The sequence below is a fragment of the Arachis duranensis genome, chromosome 6 (genome assembly GCF_000817695.3).
Source record: "Arachis duranensis cultivar V14167 chromosome 6, aradu.V14167.gnm2.J7QH, whole genome shotgun sequence".
In the NCBI taxonomy this organism is placed as follows: Eukaryota; Viridiplantae; Streptophyta; class Magnoliopsida; order Fabales; family Fabaceae; genus Arachis; species Arachis duranensis.
Window position 1 is genome coordinate 92,276,461 of NC_029777.3, and position 15,225 is coordinate 92,291,685.

At 33.3% G+C, this 15,225-nt stretch overlaps 1 protein-coding gene across 1 annotated transcript; it reads right to left on the bottom strand.

The window, feature by feature from the left end:
- Positions 1-184: 184 nt before the first annotated feature.
- On the bottom strand, positions 185-8,578 carry LOC107494606 (uncharacterized). Its single transcript, XM_016115646.3, has 16 exons — positions 8,474-8,578; positions 8,060-8,194; positions 7,293-7,387; positions 7,079-7,192; positions 6,341-6,445; positions 6,160-6,231; positions 5,016-5,128; positions 3,963-4,094; positions 3,324-3,392; positions 3,171-3,258; positions 2,991-3,062; positions 2,791-2,891; positions 2,301-2,418; positions 1,626-1,685; positions 1,139-1,249; positions 185-479 (listed from the first exon to the last, which is right to left on the bottom strand). Exons 2-16 carry the CDS (start codon positions 8,175-8,177, stop codon positions 369-371), a joined length of 1,479 nt encoding a protein of 492 aa, XP_015971132.1. The 5' UTR covers positions 8,178-8,194; positions 8,474-8,578; the 3' UTR covers positions 185-368.
- Positions 8,579-15,225: the final 6,647 nt, after the last annotated feature.

The following is a 15,225-nucleotide window of genomic DNA, read 5'->3' on the forward strand; positions in this document are numbered from 1 at the left end:
GTACCTTAATAAGTTCCTAGACTTAAAAATTTTGGTTCCTTTACATTATTTCTGTATGCATGCCTGTCTTTGTAATAATTTCACAGCTATTAAATGAAGGACACAGTTTCGGCATGCTGACCCCACACATGGAAGAATTAACGTCATGCTGTCCTTGTAATAATTTATACATTACTTTTGAAAATCATTAAAAAGAAAACATTCAATTGAGTGCATTTTAGAATCAGGGACAAGGTTTTATGAACAAAGAAAATATTGAAGAAGTAAACATAATACAGAATACACACATTGACATAAACTTACACGACAGAAAGCAGAAATTAACATGTACATAAGAGAGATAATAAAGCACACTTTTGGAAACACCATCAAGGATTGATGGCTCCCTGTTTTGCCTTAAGAACAAGCTCTTCTGTTGTAGTGCCAATGATCTCATTGGCCCTTTTCAGCCCAACACACTGATACCTTCCAATAGTATCCTGCATTTTCAAGGCAACCCACCATTCAACAAATAATAAAATCTAATCACCAAGCAATCATAACAGATAACCAAATCCATCAAGCTAGTAGCTGTTGACGGAGAAGTATTCATAGCCAGAAAATCTAACCAGTCTTTGCCAGAAATCAGTGGCAATTTATATGATAAAATGTTCTTGGATCCAAGTTTTCATCCAATGACCAAGGAAAATGTCACTTTATTATGACAGCAAAGTTCTAGCAAAATTTCTGGTTGTCTAGTATTTTCCCTTACCGATACTGGAATGAAGTCACCAGAGATTTTGCGGCTAGGGGGCTGGAGAAATCTCCTTAAGGGTGTTGGGATTTTAACACTACAAGACTTGTTTTCCCCGGATTTTAACACTACAAGACTTGTTTTCCCCTCCCCTCTCCCTTCCAAATTCTTACTCACAAACAACCCCTAAGGCATGTTGGGTTTGTGAAAATGTTTTCTATTTTCATTTTCATTTTCATGGATTTTATTAAAGAAAAAGTGAAAGATATAGAGAGGTGTCTAATGAATTAGAGATAAAAAGAAGTGTAAATAACGGAAACAAGAGAACAGAAAATAGAACATTCCTGCATAGAGATATATGAGATAATCAGTTGAAAGTTTAGAAAGAGTGAATTTTAATCTCACCCGTGTAACGATTCCCAATTTCTCTAATTTCCCAACTGCATCATCCACATCAAAATTACAATCCTCCCCGAACTCTTCTTTGATTAATTCCTCACACCATTGATCAAGATCCTGATTAACATCATCAGATAGCATGCCAGTACTCAAGTAATGCATAAAACAACCTTGGTCACATAAGTACAAATTGAGTTTCTAGATAAAAGAACAAGGTGGTTGAGACTTGAGAACAGGAGGAAGATTGCTAAAAGGGTGCTTGGTTTCTCTTTTCAATTTCCATTGATATGCTTTAATTGCAAATTCAACATGTCACATTGTTTTCAGTTTTGTTTCATGTTCTCAAAGTTAACAAATATGGAGATACCAAGACCTAACAAAACCCCCCAAAACAGGAATAAAAATAAATGATAGCATTTTTGTAATCATTAATGAAACCACACTACTCAAAATTAAAACGGAAAACAAGCCACCTTATGTCAGTATAATTTACCTGTCTTGTAGCTTTGCCTTGTTCCATCAAAATAAAGAATGATACTATTACCTCTTTGACCTGCAAATTTAAGAGTCTCATATTAGCAGCTGTGCATGGTTACAGTGGGATTAAACCTCAATTTGAGGCTAGCAGTATCAAATGATCTTCCAACAATATGGCACAAATAGTAGATAGATTAAGTTACCCTTGTGTTAAAAAACAAGAATAGCATATCGGTATTGACCCCAACCTCTATGTATGGTTATTCATAAAATTTTGATATTTTTATTTGTAGGGTTATAAATTTCAAAACTAATACATATTTAGCAAATATCAATTTCGGTTACAACTTGATAGATATCTAACAAAAATTTGAGGAAAACTAACTTATTAGTGACTCCAACTAAGATGATGAACAGAAAACAATTTAGTTTTGTGATGAGCAAAAACTTCAGGAAGTGGGGTTAAGCCTTTTTTAAAGTAAAAAGCTATGGCATGCATGAACTGGCTTAGCACTGTTGCGGCCCAGTTTGGGCAAGTCCAGACTTACTTTTGGCCAATCACCATTATCAAGTGTTATTAGAATTGCCTAGCCGTCTTATTTTCAAACAATTCTAAAAGGTAGAATCACTAATGAAAATTATCACTATACTATGACAAGTAATGAAATTAAAGCATTAAGGTAGCATTTACCTCCTGTTGAATGACATCATCACACAAATGGAGAAGGGTGCCCTTTCCACTGTCTAGTTGTTTGTCGTACATCGACTGTGTAATCAAATTTTGGTACTGAGCCAAGTTTGCCTGAAACCTATGGGAAATAAAATCAGTAGGCACAATGGCTAACAAAATTTTTATGGAAGAAAAATGCTATGCTACCAGAGGACAGTGCCAGGTCTTAGTGAACAATTTTGATAACATATTAGTTGAGTGGACCAAATTGTATCTTTCTTCCTACTCCTGATTTCCTTATTTTTACACTTCTACATTGTAGTCTTGACACATCATTCTATCACACCATATTCAGGAAAATTTCACATTCTAGATGTATAGCAGTGATGTTTTTAATTGCATTTACTACCATATGATAACTTGATAGTGGAAATAACAGTCAACGATCAATGTGATTAGTGTGTAACGACTAATCCAGTGAAAGGAGAATAGAAACAGTTGAAATATTTACGTGAAGTATGTCTTGGCGATATAACCAACAACTGTGGAAAGAACAGCAATAATGACAAACCAATCAGCTGTAGGCATTTCAAGTGAACTAACTACGGCAACCTACAAAGAAGAATATCAAAGATTCAAAGTGCATTCGTTCAGGATGAAGAGAAACAATAAGACTGATCAAAAGATGCAATTGAGATCAGAAAAACTAACCAGCCCAACAATAGCTGATCCAAGAAACTTAACCCAATCCATTGGAGTTAATCCAGGGTTTTTCTTTTCTGGCTGTCAAGTAAAAAGTTCTTGACCAGGGTCACCATTTGGTTTATTGATAATTAAACACCATCAGAAATCAAATTATTCTTAAAATGTTTTATAGATGAGGTAACTCACAAGAACTATCTCCATATCAGCCATTGGAATGTCTTTAAAATGCTTCACAAATATTCCTCGCTCTGCTTTTGATTTGGTGCCAGCTCTCCTGAAGAAACAATCTCTTTCTTAGATTTTAACCTTCTAATAGAACTTGAGATATAGGGGATCTACCTGTATACTACAATTATCTTATCAAATGTTGGTTCTTGAATCGTGGTCTTGCCCACCAAATTGCGGAAACTGGCAATTGCAGAAAATTGTTTCATGAGAGGCGACTATCTCCGCACATTCAAAATTTATGCAACATAGAAACATGAGCATAGCATTTTCATGAGAAGAACACGATCACATATACTTCTACACAAAGGAGCAGATAGACTAAATATAGGTGGAACTTTCAGCCATTTGAATTGATTTGTAAACCCATGATCAGATCTTAAAATGACCTTTTCAAACATGACTGAAACTTTATTCACCATGATAAACTTGCTACTTTACCAGTACATAACTAAAGGAAGACTCAGACGCTCAATCTAGGCTGACTACTAGCTTAGAAATGATCATTACTTGTGATTCCAGAACATCCAACATTAAACAAATATTTAGTGATATGTAGAAATTAATAAGAATTTAGATCTTCAGTTGAATGGAAGCTTCCAAAAATTAACATTTACATAAAACTGAGATTATGAGAAGCAGCAGATAAGAGACCTTGCCTGGATAGAAAATAACATAAGAGAGTAACAAGGAAAAAGAAAAGGATAAACAGTAACAGCAGCAAGAAAAATAGGAGAGAAATGATAGTAGGACCTTAGTTGCATGTTTTCAAGGCGTATCCGTTCAACGAACAAGTCTACCCCATTTTCAGAGTTAATTTCATCATCCTTCTTTGGATTTGTGTCATTATGCCTTTTTGGCTTTCTTGATAAAAGTTTTTCCAACCTACAAGCACCATACCGTTAAAAGTGCGTCCTTTTTTGGGAAAAAGACCAAGAAACATGAAATGTATATTATAGTATTTTCACATGTATAGTTCCTAATATAGTATTGAAGTATTGAACTATCACTGCACATGAAGAGTTTATGGTTGTAGGGAGTAATACCCCCCAAATCAGTTCTCAAGAAATTTTTAGTCGGACACTTTAATCATCAAATTTTAATCACCAAATCAATCCTGACATCAAATTTTGTTTAAAAGTTAGACAAATCTATCCCTAAAAGTTTCTAAAATTCTCAGATCGGTCCCTACATATTGACGAACAATCTGATGCAGGAACTGATTTGTTAGAGAAATAAAAGTTTGGAAACTGATTTGGTTATTAAAATTTGTTTGAGGACTAAAATGTTCCACTAATAGTTTTTTACGAACTAACTTAGGGTATAGGAAAGCCAGGAGAAAAGTATAGAGTAAGTTAGAGAATAATATCGGATTGATATTCTTAGTTTCATGTATTGTGTTACTGTGTTGGTAACAGAGAAAAACCTATCTCCAATTATAATAATGCTAGACTCGTAATCCTAATTAAAAGAAGGGGAAATTTCATGCAGTAAAACAAAATACAACAACGAACCCTAAGAGATCATCTAAGATACTACATGATATTCTATGATATAATTACAATAAAATGGGATATTCTCGTATCCGAACATTATTGACTATAACTCGTACAATAACAACAACTTGGTGATATAGATTAGACAAGACTATAGTATCACCAAAACGCATGCAAGTGAGAAAATAAGCAGTGTACTTTTAATGGTTTCATTGAGATAAGTTACTAACAATCAATTTTATCACTTATGATAATGCATGAATATTAGCAACAATTTAAGATATAGTTTCCAATCCTAGAGTTTGCTTACCTAGTTATCCTTAACAAGTATGCCCACAAGCGTGCAATGAGCATGTCCACTTTCTCCATGATAAAGAGGTCAGTTGTTCGATCAATTCCAATGCCACGACGAAAGATAACATACTAGAATAATAGAATGTATTAGCTTGTAATTTAACGAACTTTGAGAAGCAAAAGAAAAAGTTTGGTATTTGAATGTACAGCCCACTTGTTTTGGCAAATTCAACCTTTTAGATCCAATGACTAATACTAATAACAATAGTTGTTGACCAGCCTTTACAACATATTGTTAGAGAGAGGCATAAGGCATAGATATGCTGCAGTCAGTCATCAAATAAGTAACAAGTGAACAATATCTAGTGATCCAAACAAACACAATGAACATTCTTATTCTAAAAACTTAGGTCTCAAGTTGATGTCTTCAAGAGTCGATGGCAACATAACATCTCAGTCAATATGATTTCATGTTGGACTGCCAATTGTCATATCTAAGTGCAACTCTGCCAACATTTAGAAGATTCTTCCTTTCGTGTCAGAAGAACTAAAAATACATCACTATAAAGTGTTATAACCCAAGGAGTAGCTACTATGGGTCATTTTCAAGAACGCCTAGTCATCTTTACCTCATTACACAATGGATTCAGTAACATTATCCTATTGAGTCAAGAAGTGGCTCATGCAAACCACTTGCATTGCCAAAAGACCAAATAGAAATTATTTTCTCATCCATTGCCCTACAGCATTTTAGATTATCGGAAAAGGTGTAATTCCCTTGTCAAAACCATCATTAATATAGATACCTCCTAAAAGATTTTTATTTTTTCATTACTCAATTTTGGCAGCCTAAATTTGAAATGGGACCCCTAATTTCAAGTATTAATGCATCCTTAAACCCCCTCTCCCTGCTTTTATTTGAAAAATCAAGACTTTTCTTCTAAAATTAATATCTAGTAATCAATCAGCATAAAATAAAGATTTCAATTTGCGAAAAATTCAAAACACCATTCTACGAACAAAAAGAAGGCAAAGCTTCAAACACCATTCAACCTTCAATTCTACACACATGCACCCCCATCCTTCGTAGCCCAGATAACAAAATAATAAATACCGAGAAGCCAAGAAACTTTAGATGGATAAGTAATTCAAAGGAATACCTTATCACAGAAATGTGGAAGGTTATCGTGAGGGTGGTTTTCAAAATATTTCTTCAGAAGTGTCTTGTCAAGCTTTATAAGAAAAAAAAACAGACATCAGCAACAGTTAGCACTTAGCAGCATTTAATCAAGTTTAATAAGTCAACCCTTGCCTACTAAGTAGAAGATATTATGCACAAACCTTAGATTCATCCACTTTAATGGGAAGGTTTAGAAGATACTGGCCTGATTGTGCAACCTCAATCTCATCCTCACTTACTATCTTGAAGTTGCTCTTTTCCATGACCTGCATGAACAATAAAAGAATCTTCAGATATAATTGAAAAAATATTTTCAAATATGGTAATGGTACTTTATTTCGCTCAATCCCTAGTAACTACGACTAGATGAATCTTAATTATCAAATGCATCTTCCTTCTTTTGCATTTTCTTGAGAATTAGATATGCATTGTGGTTAACTGGTTACTCAAGTTATACCAATATCTTAAGTCATGTCCAAACCCTTTTGATGTATCCACAATGGTTAATAGGGGAAAAAATTTCAAACCCATTACTTTAGCTCAATAAAGAGAGTGGACTAAACAAACAGCTGAAGGTAGAGGAAAACCTATTAAAACCTAAGGTGAACATATTAAAATAGATTTAAATTAATATTTTCAAGTTTAAACGTATATATGATTTTTACAATAGAACACTATCATGTCGTTAATCCATATAGACAATTTCACCTGGTAAACTCAATGCATACAGCCATTTCAACAAACTTCTCTACTATCTCATCTTTCATCGACATCATAAGTTGAGTTGTTCATACATTAATATATCATTTTGTTACTTGGTTTTCAGATGTATATCATATTAAGATGTTCCCTAGCTAATTGTCAGCATCAGTAAGTAATGCGGGAAGTGGCAAGTGTACCTGAAATAGGTACGTCAAGAAATTCTGCTCTAGTACATCAATTTCCTGGTTAGATAACTTCTGCTGTTCAAGCTTCTGTGCCCCACTTACAGGGTCAAAGAGGGAGTAGAGTTGCTGAAGGTAGTAGATACAAAGAAATTAGGCCCTACGCCTCTACAACAAGAAGATGATATTGGTAACTGTGTCAAAAGAAAGATCAAGCAATGAATGATACCATCAAGTCCTCAAATTGTAGGAGGTACCACGCTCGAATCGTGTACTCTACTCTCTTGCAGAGCTTCAAGAACTCAGCTCGATCAGAACTGTGCTCTATGTATATTAATCAATAGACTCAAGTCACAAAGAGAACATCAACTTTGGAAAAAACTGTTGCTATATTTCTACATCAAGATAGAAGATAACAACTAATGACTACAAAAAATCAAAATATGAATTAAGTGTTAGAGATATTAAACATTCATGTGCCTCCTTCTAGCAGCTTAAGTTTTTAGGAAGTGGTACCATGACATGGCATTAAAACTTATATGACCGAAAAATCTAGAGTTCGATCCTTATTAGGCCCCAAAAAAGAACTTAGCGTAAGGCAAAATTAAGAAGAAAAAGAAAGCCTATACAAAAATTAAGCAAACCAAAAAAGGCTCTTGCTTGAAAGAATGTGTTAGAGATATAACTATTCGCGCGTATGTTTCTTTCAGCTTAAGCTTTTGGGAGAAGAAATTTTAAGACAACAAGACCACTAAAATGCAAAATCAAATAAAGGGTACACATTAGTATTGAATTTCATCCGAAATTATAGTTGTAAAGGGGAGAAAGCAACATTCGTTCTATACTTCTATCTCAAGACAGTATTCAAAGGATAACCCCAAATTCAGAATACCAAATATAGCATCACAAAGTTAACTTAACGCACACACACAAAAAAAATCCTTTATGACAGCAACAGCATAGAAACAAATTCAAAGTTGCCAACAAGAGTAGTACCAATAAGATTGGCCAAGGACATGATGAGCCTTGGCTTCAGAATTGGAATCACAGATTCACGCTCTAAACGAATTACATCTTTCTTCTTCTTCTGATCCGTTCCTTCCGAATGCGCCATTTTTTGTCACCTTCAAGCTACACTTCTAGCAGTTTCAGCAAAAACACTCCCAAAGCCCCCAAAACAAAATAAAAAGCCAAAAAAAATCGAAAATTGAAGCAGTGAAAGAGTGAGGAAAACGTTTTGATGCTAGAGAAAACCCGTTATCATGGACTTGGATTTCATGCTTCACATATTGTAACGTAAAAAACCCCACAACTAGAAATGGAAAAGAATCTTATCTTTCCTTTTAGGTGGGTCACACCCAAAGTGCGGTTTTTGTGGAATCACACCTTGGTTTGTTCCCGAAATCTTACCTTTATTCAGATGGAGAAGCCACTGTTCTTCACTCAGTTTGAAGCTCGAGGGAAGGGGACAGAAACAAAAACGTGATATATGGTGGAGTAATTATAAATTTATAATTATGGTGGTTACCGTTCATATTTTTAATCTCTTTTTAAATTTTTGTAACATACATTTTTTTTATTTTTTAAATTAAAATATATTTTAGTCACCCAAAAAAAATTAAAATATATTTTTGAATATTAAAAAATACTATTTTAATTTTAAGAACATTTTTTAAGAGTAATTAAAATTGTACAATTACCTTACCCATAATAACGGTACATAGGATAACATGTATTGTAAAATAAATAAATAAATAAGGAAGATATAATAAAATAAAGTATAAATAGAAAAATATTATTAGTAGTATTTACTAATATTATTATACTTTCATAAAGATAATATATTAATATTATATTAATAGTATACGAAGAGGAAAGTAAATAAATGCTTTATAGTAAGAGAGAGAATATTTTAATTTTTATTATAGCTATACTCCAAAAGTCTCAGTCTTATTTCCCTATTTATATAAGTATAAAGTTTTATTTTTAAATGTTGGGAAAGCATGCACCGCTTATTCTTTAATATTTGTGCTTTCAAATAGTACTTCAATAAATCATGCTGAGTAGACGTGAATATGGACATTCATATCGTAACACTCTTCCTTGAATGTCCATTTAGCATTATGCCTCCTTAAAACCTTACTAAAAGAAAATCCAATGGGAAAAAACTTTAGTGAAGGAAAAAGAGTACAAAATTCTTTGTGATAGAGACTACCTCATTAAAAATCTTGTCAAAGAAAAATCCAATGGGAGAAAACCTGACCAAGGAAAAAAGAGTATACTCTCCCCCTCTTGCCGACATCATTTAGTGTCTCGAAATTGACGCATCCCAATCTCATGTACCAATCTTTCAAAGGAGGATTTTGGGAGTGACTTTGTGAATAAATCTGCTAGATTGTCACTTGAGCGGATCTGTTGCACATCAATTGTCCCTTGATTTTGAAAATCATGAGTGAAGGAGAATTTGTGAGAGATATGCTTTGTTCTATCACCTTTGATGTATCCACCCTTAAGTTGAGCAATGCATGCTGTATTATCTTCAAACAGGACACTTGGAGCTATCTTATGATCAATCAGTCCACATGATGACAGGATATATTGGATCAAACTCCTCAGCCAAAAATACTCGCGACTAACTTCATGTATTGCTAGTATTTCAACATGATTAGAGGATGTTGCAGCAATAGTATGTTTCGTGGACCTCCATGATATAGCTGTACCACCATATGTGAACAGGTATCCTGTTTGAGATCTCCCTTTATGTGGATCAGACAAGTATCCGGCATCTGCATAGCCAACTAGTTGTGACTTGGATCCATAGGGATAAAACAATCCCATATCAACCGTTCTATGAAGATATCGAAAGATTTGTTTGATTCCACTCCAATGTCTTCTGGTTGGAGAGGAACTATATCTTGCTAGTAAATTCACAGCAAATGATATATCGGGTCGTATATTATTAGCAAGATATATTAGTGCTCCAATGGCACTAAAATATGGTACTTCAGGACCAAGGATATCTTCATTTTCTTCTTTAGGACGGAATTGATCCTTTTTCACATCCAAAGATCTTACGATTACTATGGTACTTAATGGATGTTATTTATCCATATAAAATCTTTTCAAGATCTTTTCTGTGTATGTTGTTTGATGAATAAAGATCACACTTTTTATATGCTCGATCTGCAGGCCAAGACAAAACTTAGTCTTTCCAAGATCTTTCATCTCAAACTCTTCTTTTAGAGTTTTTATAATCGTTGAAATCTCTTCAGGAGTCCCAATAATATTTAAATCATCAACGTATACAGCAATTATAATGAATCCAGATGCAGATTTCTTTATGAAAACACATGGACAGATATCATCATTCTTATATCCCTTTTTGGCCAGATACTCAGTAAGACGATTATACCACATTCGTCCAGATTGCTTTAGACCATATCAAGATCTTTGCAATTTGACTGAGTATAACCCTTGCAAATATTCATTGGATAGTTTAGATATCTTTAGTCCTTCAGGGACTTTCATATAGATATCCCGATCTAATGAGCCATATAAATAGGCTGTCACCACATCCATTAAGTGCATATGCAGTTTATGATATGTGGATAAACTGACTAAATAATGCAATGTTATCGCATCCACTACAGGGGAATACGTTTCTTCATAATCTATACCGGGCCTTTGTGAGAAACCTTGTGCCACAAGTCGGGCTTTATAGCGCACAACTTCATTTTTCTCATTTCATTTTCTCACAAATACCCATTTGTATCCAACAGGTTTTACATCTTTTGATGTACGGACTACAGGTCCGAAGACTTCACGTTTCGCAAGTGAGTCTAGTTCAGCCTTCATGCCTTCTTTCCATTTTGGCCAATCATTCCTTTGTCAACATTCTTCGACTGATCTTGGCTCAAGATCCTTACTTTCATGCATGATATTTAATACCACATTATATGCAAATATTTCATTGACAATTGTCTTATTTTGATCCCATTTCTCTCCTGTAAAGACATAATTTATCGAGATCTCGTCATTTTCACTATTTTCAGGTACCTGAACGTCTTCTGGCGGGTGTCTCTACTATGTCTTTTTCAACAAAAATAGTATTTACCTCTTTTCTCTTTTAAGGATTTTTATCTTTGGAACCGACAGGCCTACCACGCTTCTGGCGCGAATTTGCTTCAGTGGCTACTTGTCCTACTGGGACATCAATTTGAATTGGGCCATTTTCTGCTGGTATATAAGATTTGGTTATCTTCTTTGTATCAAAAAATGCATCAGGCAATTCATTTGCTATTCTTTGCAAATGTATAATCTTTTGAACTTCTAGTTCACATTGCCCTGATCGAGGATCTAAATGCATCAACGATGATGCATTTCAATTAAGTTCCTTTTTAGGAAGCTTATTCTCTCCCTTCTAATGTTGGAAATTTTGATTCATCAAAATGACAATCTGCAAACCAGGCTTTAAATACATCTCCGGTTTGTATCTTAAGGTACCTCACTATAGAGGGAGAATCATATCCAACATATATCCCCAATTTTCTTTGGGGTCCCAGTGCGATTAGGTAGTGCAATGGGAACATATATCGCACACCCAAATATTCTTAAATGGGAAACGTTTGGCTGCTGGTCAAATGCTAATTGCATAGGAGAGAACTAATTGTAACTCGTTGGCCTCAAACGAATAAGTGCTGTGGCATGTAAAATAGCATGCCCCCAAATCGAGGTTGGGAGATTTGTTCTCATAAGTAAGGGTCTAGAAATTAATTGGAGGGGTTTAATAAGTGATTCTGCTAACCCATTTTTTGTGTGAACATAAGCTACTGGATGTTCAACACTTATCCCATTAGCCATACAATAAGCATCAAAAGCTTAGGAAGTAAATTCACCAGCATTATCAAGACGAATTGCTTTGACTGGATTTTCTGGAAATTGTGCTTTTAATCGAATAATTTGAGCCAGTAATCTCGCAAGCGCCAGTTTGCGAGAAGATAATAAGAACACATGTGACTATCTTGAAGATGCGTCTATTAGGACCATAAAATATCTAAAAGATCCACATGGTGGATGAATAGGTCCACATATATCACCTTGAATCCTTTCTAGGAATTCAAGGGACTCAAATCCAATTTTTACTGGTGATGGCCTTAAAATTAACTTCCCTTGAGAACATGCAGCACAACAAAATTCACTAGTTTTAAGAATCTTCTGGTTCTTTAGTGAATGTCCATAAGAATTTTCAATAATTCTCCTCATCATGGTTGTTCCCGGATGACCCAATCGGTCGTGCCAAGTTATGAATTCATTTGGGCTATTAAACTTCTGGTTTACAGTGGCATGTGATTCAATTGCACTAATCTTTGTATAATATAACCCAGATAAAAGTGAGGGCAACTTTTCTAATATAACCTTTTTATTTGAATCATGAGTTGTGATACATAAGTACTCATGACTTTCCTCTTTCATAGTCTCAATGTGATATCCATTTCGGCGAATATCTTTAAAGCTCAACAAGTTTTTTCGAGACTTTGTAGACAATAGTGCATTATTTATTATGAATTTTGTTCCTCCGGGAAACAAAATTATAGCTCTTCCGGAGCCTTCTATCACATTGTCTGAACCAATAATAGTATTAACATATTATTCTTTTGGCACAAGATGGGTAAAATATATATCACTTTTGAGAATGGTGTGCGAACTTGCACTATCCGCAAGGCATACATCTTCATTATATATCCTTGCCATTTTCTTCAAAGACAAATAATAAAAATGAGTAGTATGCACAGTTAAATTGAATACTTGATCGGAATTATTTTTCTAAGAAATGCTGTTCAAAATAATGTCATATACTACAATTTTATTTAAAATTTGACACATTTAATAATTTCAAAATTCATAAACATTAATATTTCATTATTTATATACATCACATTTGAAACTTAAATACATAGAAAATAAGATTTAATAATAAGTTTTTTACATTATTTATTTACATAGATACTTAAAAATCTCACATACTAAACTATTCCATCATTGATCAAATGACCAATGTTTCCTTCAAGATCCTCAAAGAAATCAGATACATTATAATGAGTGGTGGAATTTTCAGCATCATTTGAAACGAAATTCGACTCTTTTCCCTTGTCGTCCTTTTTCAAAGATGCCTGGTAAAGATCGACTAGGTGCCTTGGGGTACAACAGGTACGTGACCAATGGCCCTTTCCACCACAACGAAAACACTTATCCTCTGTTGATTTATTCTGCCTAATATTTCTTTATTTATCCCACTTCTGGTGAGATCCTCTCTTTTGAATATAATTCATTTTCCTTCCATAATTTTTCTTGTTATTAAAACCTTGCCATTTACCTCTTCTGGGATAATTTGCCGCATTTACTTCAGGAAATGGGGCGGCGCCAGCTGGGCGCGCTTCATGATTATTTAAAAGCAACTCATTGTTGCATTCAGCAACAAGAAGACAAGAAATTAACTCAGAATATTTTTTAAACCATTTTTCTCGATACTACTGCTGCAGGAGCACATTCGAGGCATGGAAGGTTGAGAAAGTTTTCTCCAACATATCATGATTAGTTATCTTTTCCCCACATAATTTTATTCATGAGGTGATTTGAAACATTGTAGAATTATATTCATTTATGGATTTAAAATCTTGTAAACGCAAGTGCGTCAATTCATATCGGGTTTGAGGAAGTATTACCGTTTTTTTATGATTATACCTTTCTTCAAGGTCTTTCCAAAGATCTGCAAGATCTTTTAATGTGTGATATTCATTTTTCAATTCCTCGTCAAGATGACAAATCCTTCGTCAAGATGACGACGAAGAAAAATTATGGCTTTGGCTTTATCCTTCTAGGATACATTATTTTCAGCCTTAATGGTATCTCCAAGATCCATTGAATCAAGATGGATTTCAGCATCTAATATTCATGATAAATAATTGTTTCCAGATATATCAAGAGCATTGAATTCAAGATGAGAGAGTTTCGACATAATAAAAATTTGTTACCTGAGTCTTCCTAAAAATTTAATCAGAGTCTCGTGCTGATAACGTATTATAAAATACCTAAATAAATAAATAAGGAAGATGCAATAAAATAAAGTATAAATAGAAAAATACTATTATCAGTATTTACCAATACTATTATACTTTTATAAAGATAATATATTAATATTATATTAATAGTATACGAAGAGAAAAATAAATAAGTACTTCATAGTAAGAAAAAGAGAGGGAATATTTTAGTTTTTATTATTGCTATACTCCAAAAGCCCTCAGCCTTATTCTACTATTTATATAAGCGTAAAGTTTCATTTTTTAAATATTAGAAAAATATACACCACTTATTCTTTAATATTTATGTTTTCCAATAGTACTTCAATAAATCATGCTAAGTAGACATGGATATAGACATCCATATCGTAACAACATATAACTTTATATGTGTATATAATTTAATTAATTTAATAAGATTATCTCATCTTTATGTAATTATAAGTTTTTTTAATCAAAAGTATCACTTTTATCATTGAAAATATCAATTACAATTTTCCACATGTAGAGTGCACCAGCAAGAAAAAGGGGTTCTCAAAAGGAAAAAAAAAAGAAAAAGAGAAAAGCTAACAAACAAAGTCAGAGTTGTTGGAGTTAATAATTAAAATTATCTTTTAGAAATGATTTATTTTTTAAATTAGTTCCTAAAAATTTTAATTAATTAAATTTATTTTTAAAAAATTTTAAATTAATTATATTAATTCTTTGTCATTTTTGTAAATGACTGTATTAAAAACAATTGAATAATTAACACGTTATGTGATAATTATATAAATTCTAATTCCATCTCGTTTATAAAGGTATGTATCTTATTATCAATAACCAACTTTTTTTGTTCAAACCATAATAATGTTTTCGATTATTCATATGCTTGGCGACGATGAAACCTTCAAATTTTTTTCCCCATAATCTGTTTTAGGCAAGTGCTACGGGATAAAAATTAGAAAGTAAATTTTTTCTGCACCGATAAAAGACACATGTCGATATTAGAAAAACGTTGCATGCTATGCAATAGGAGTCTATATGGGCGAGTGAAATCAGGTTTTCATGGTAAATAATAATCGAATCTATTTTTAAAATTTTTAT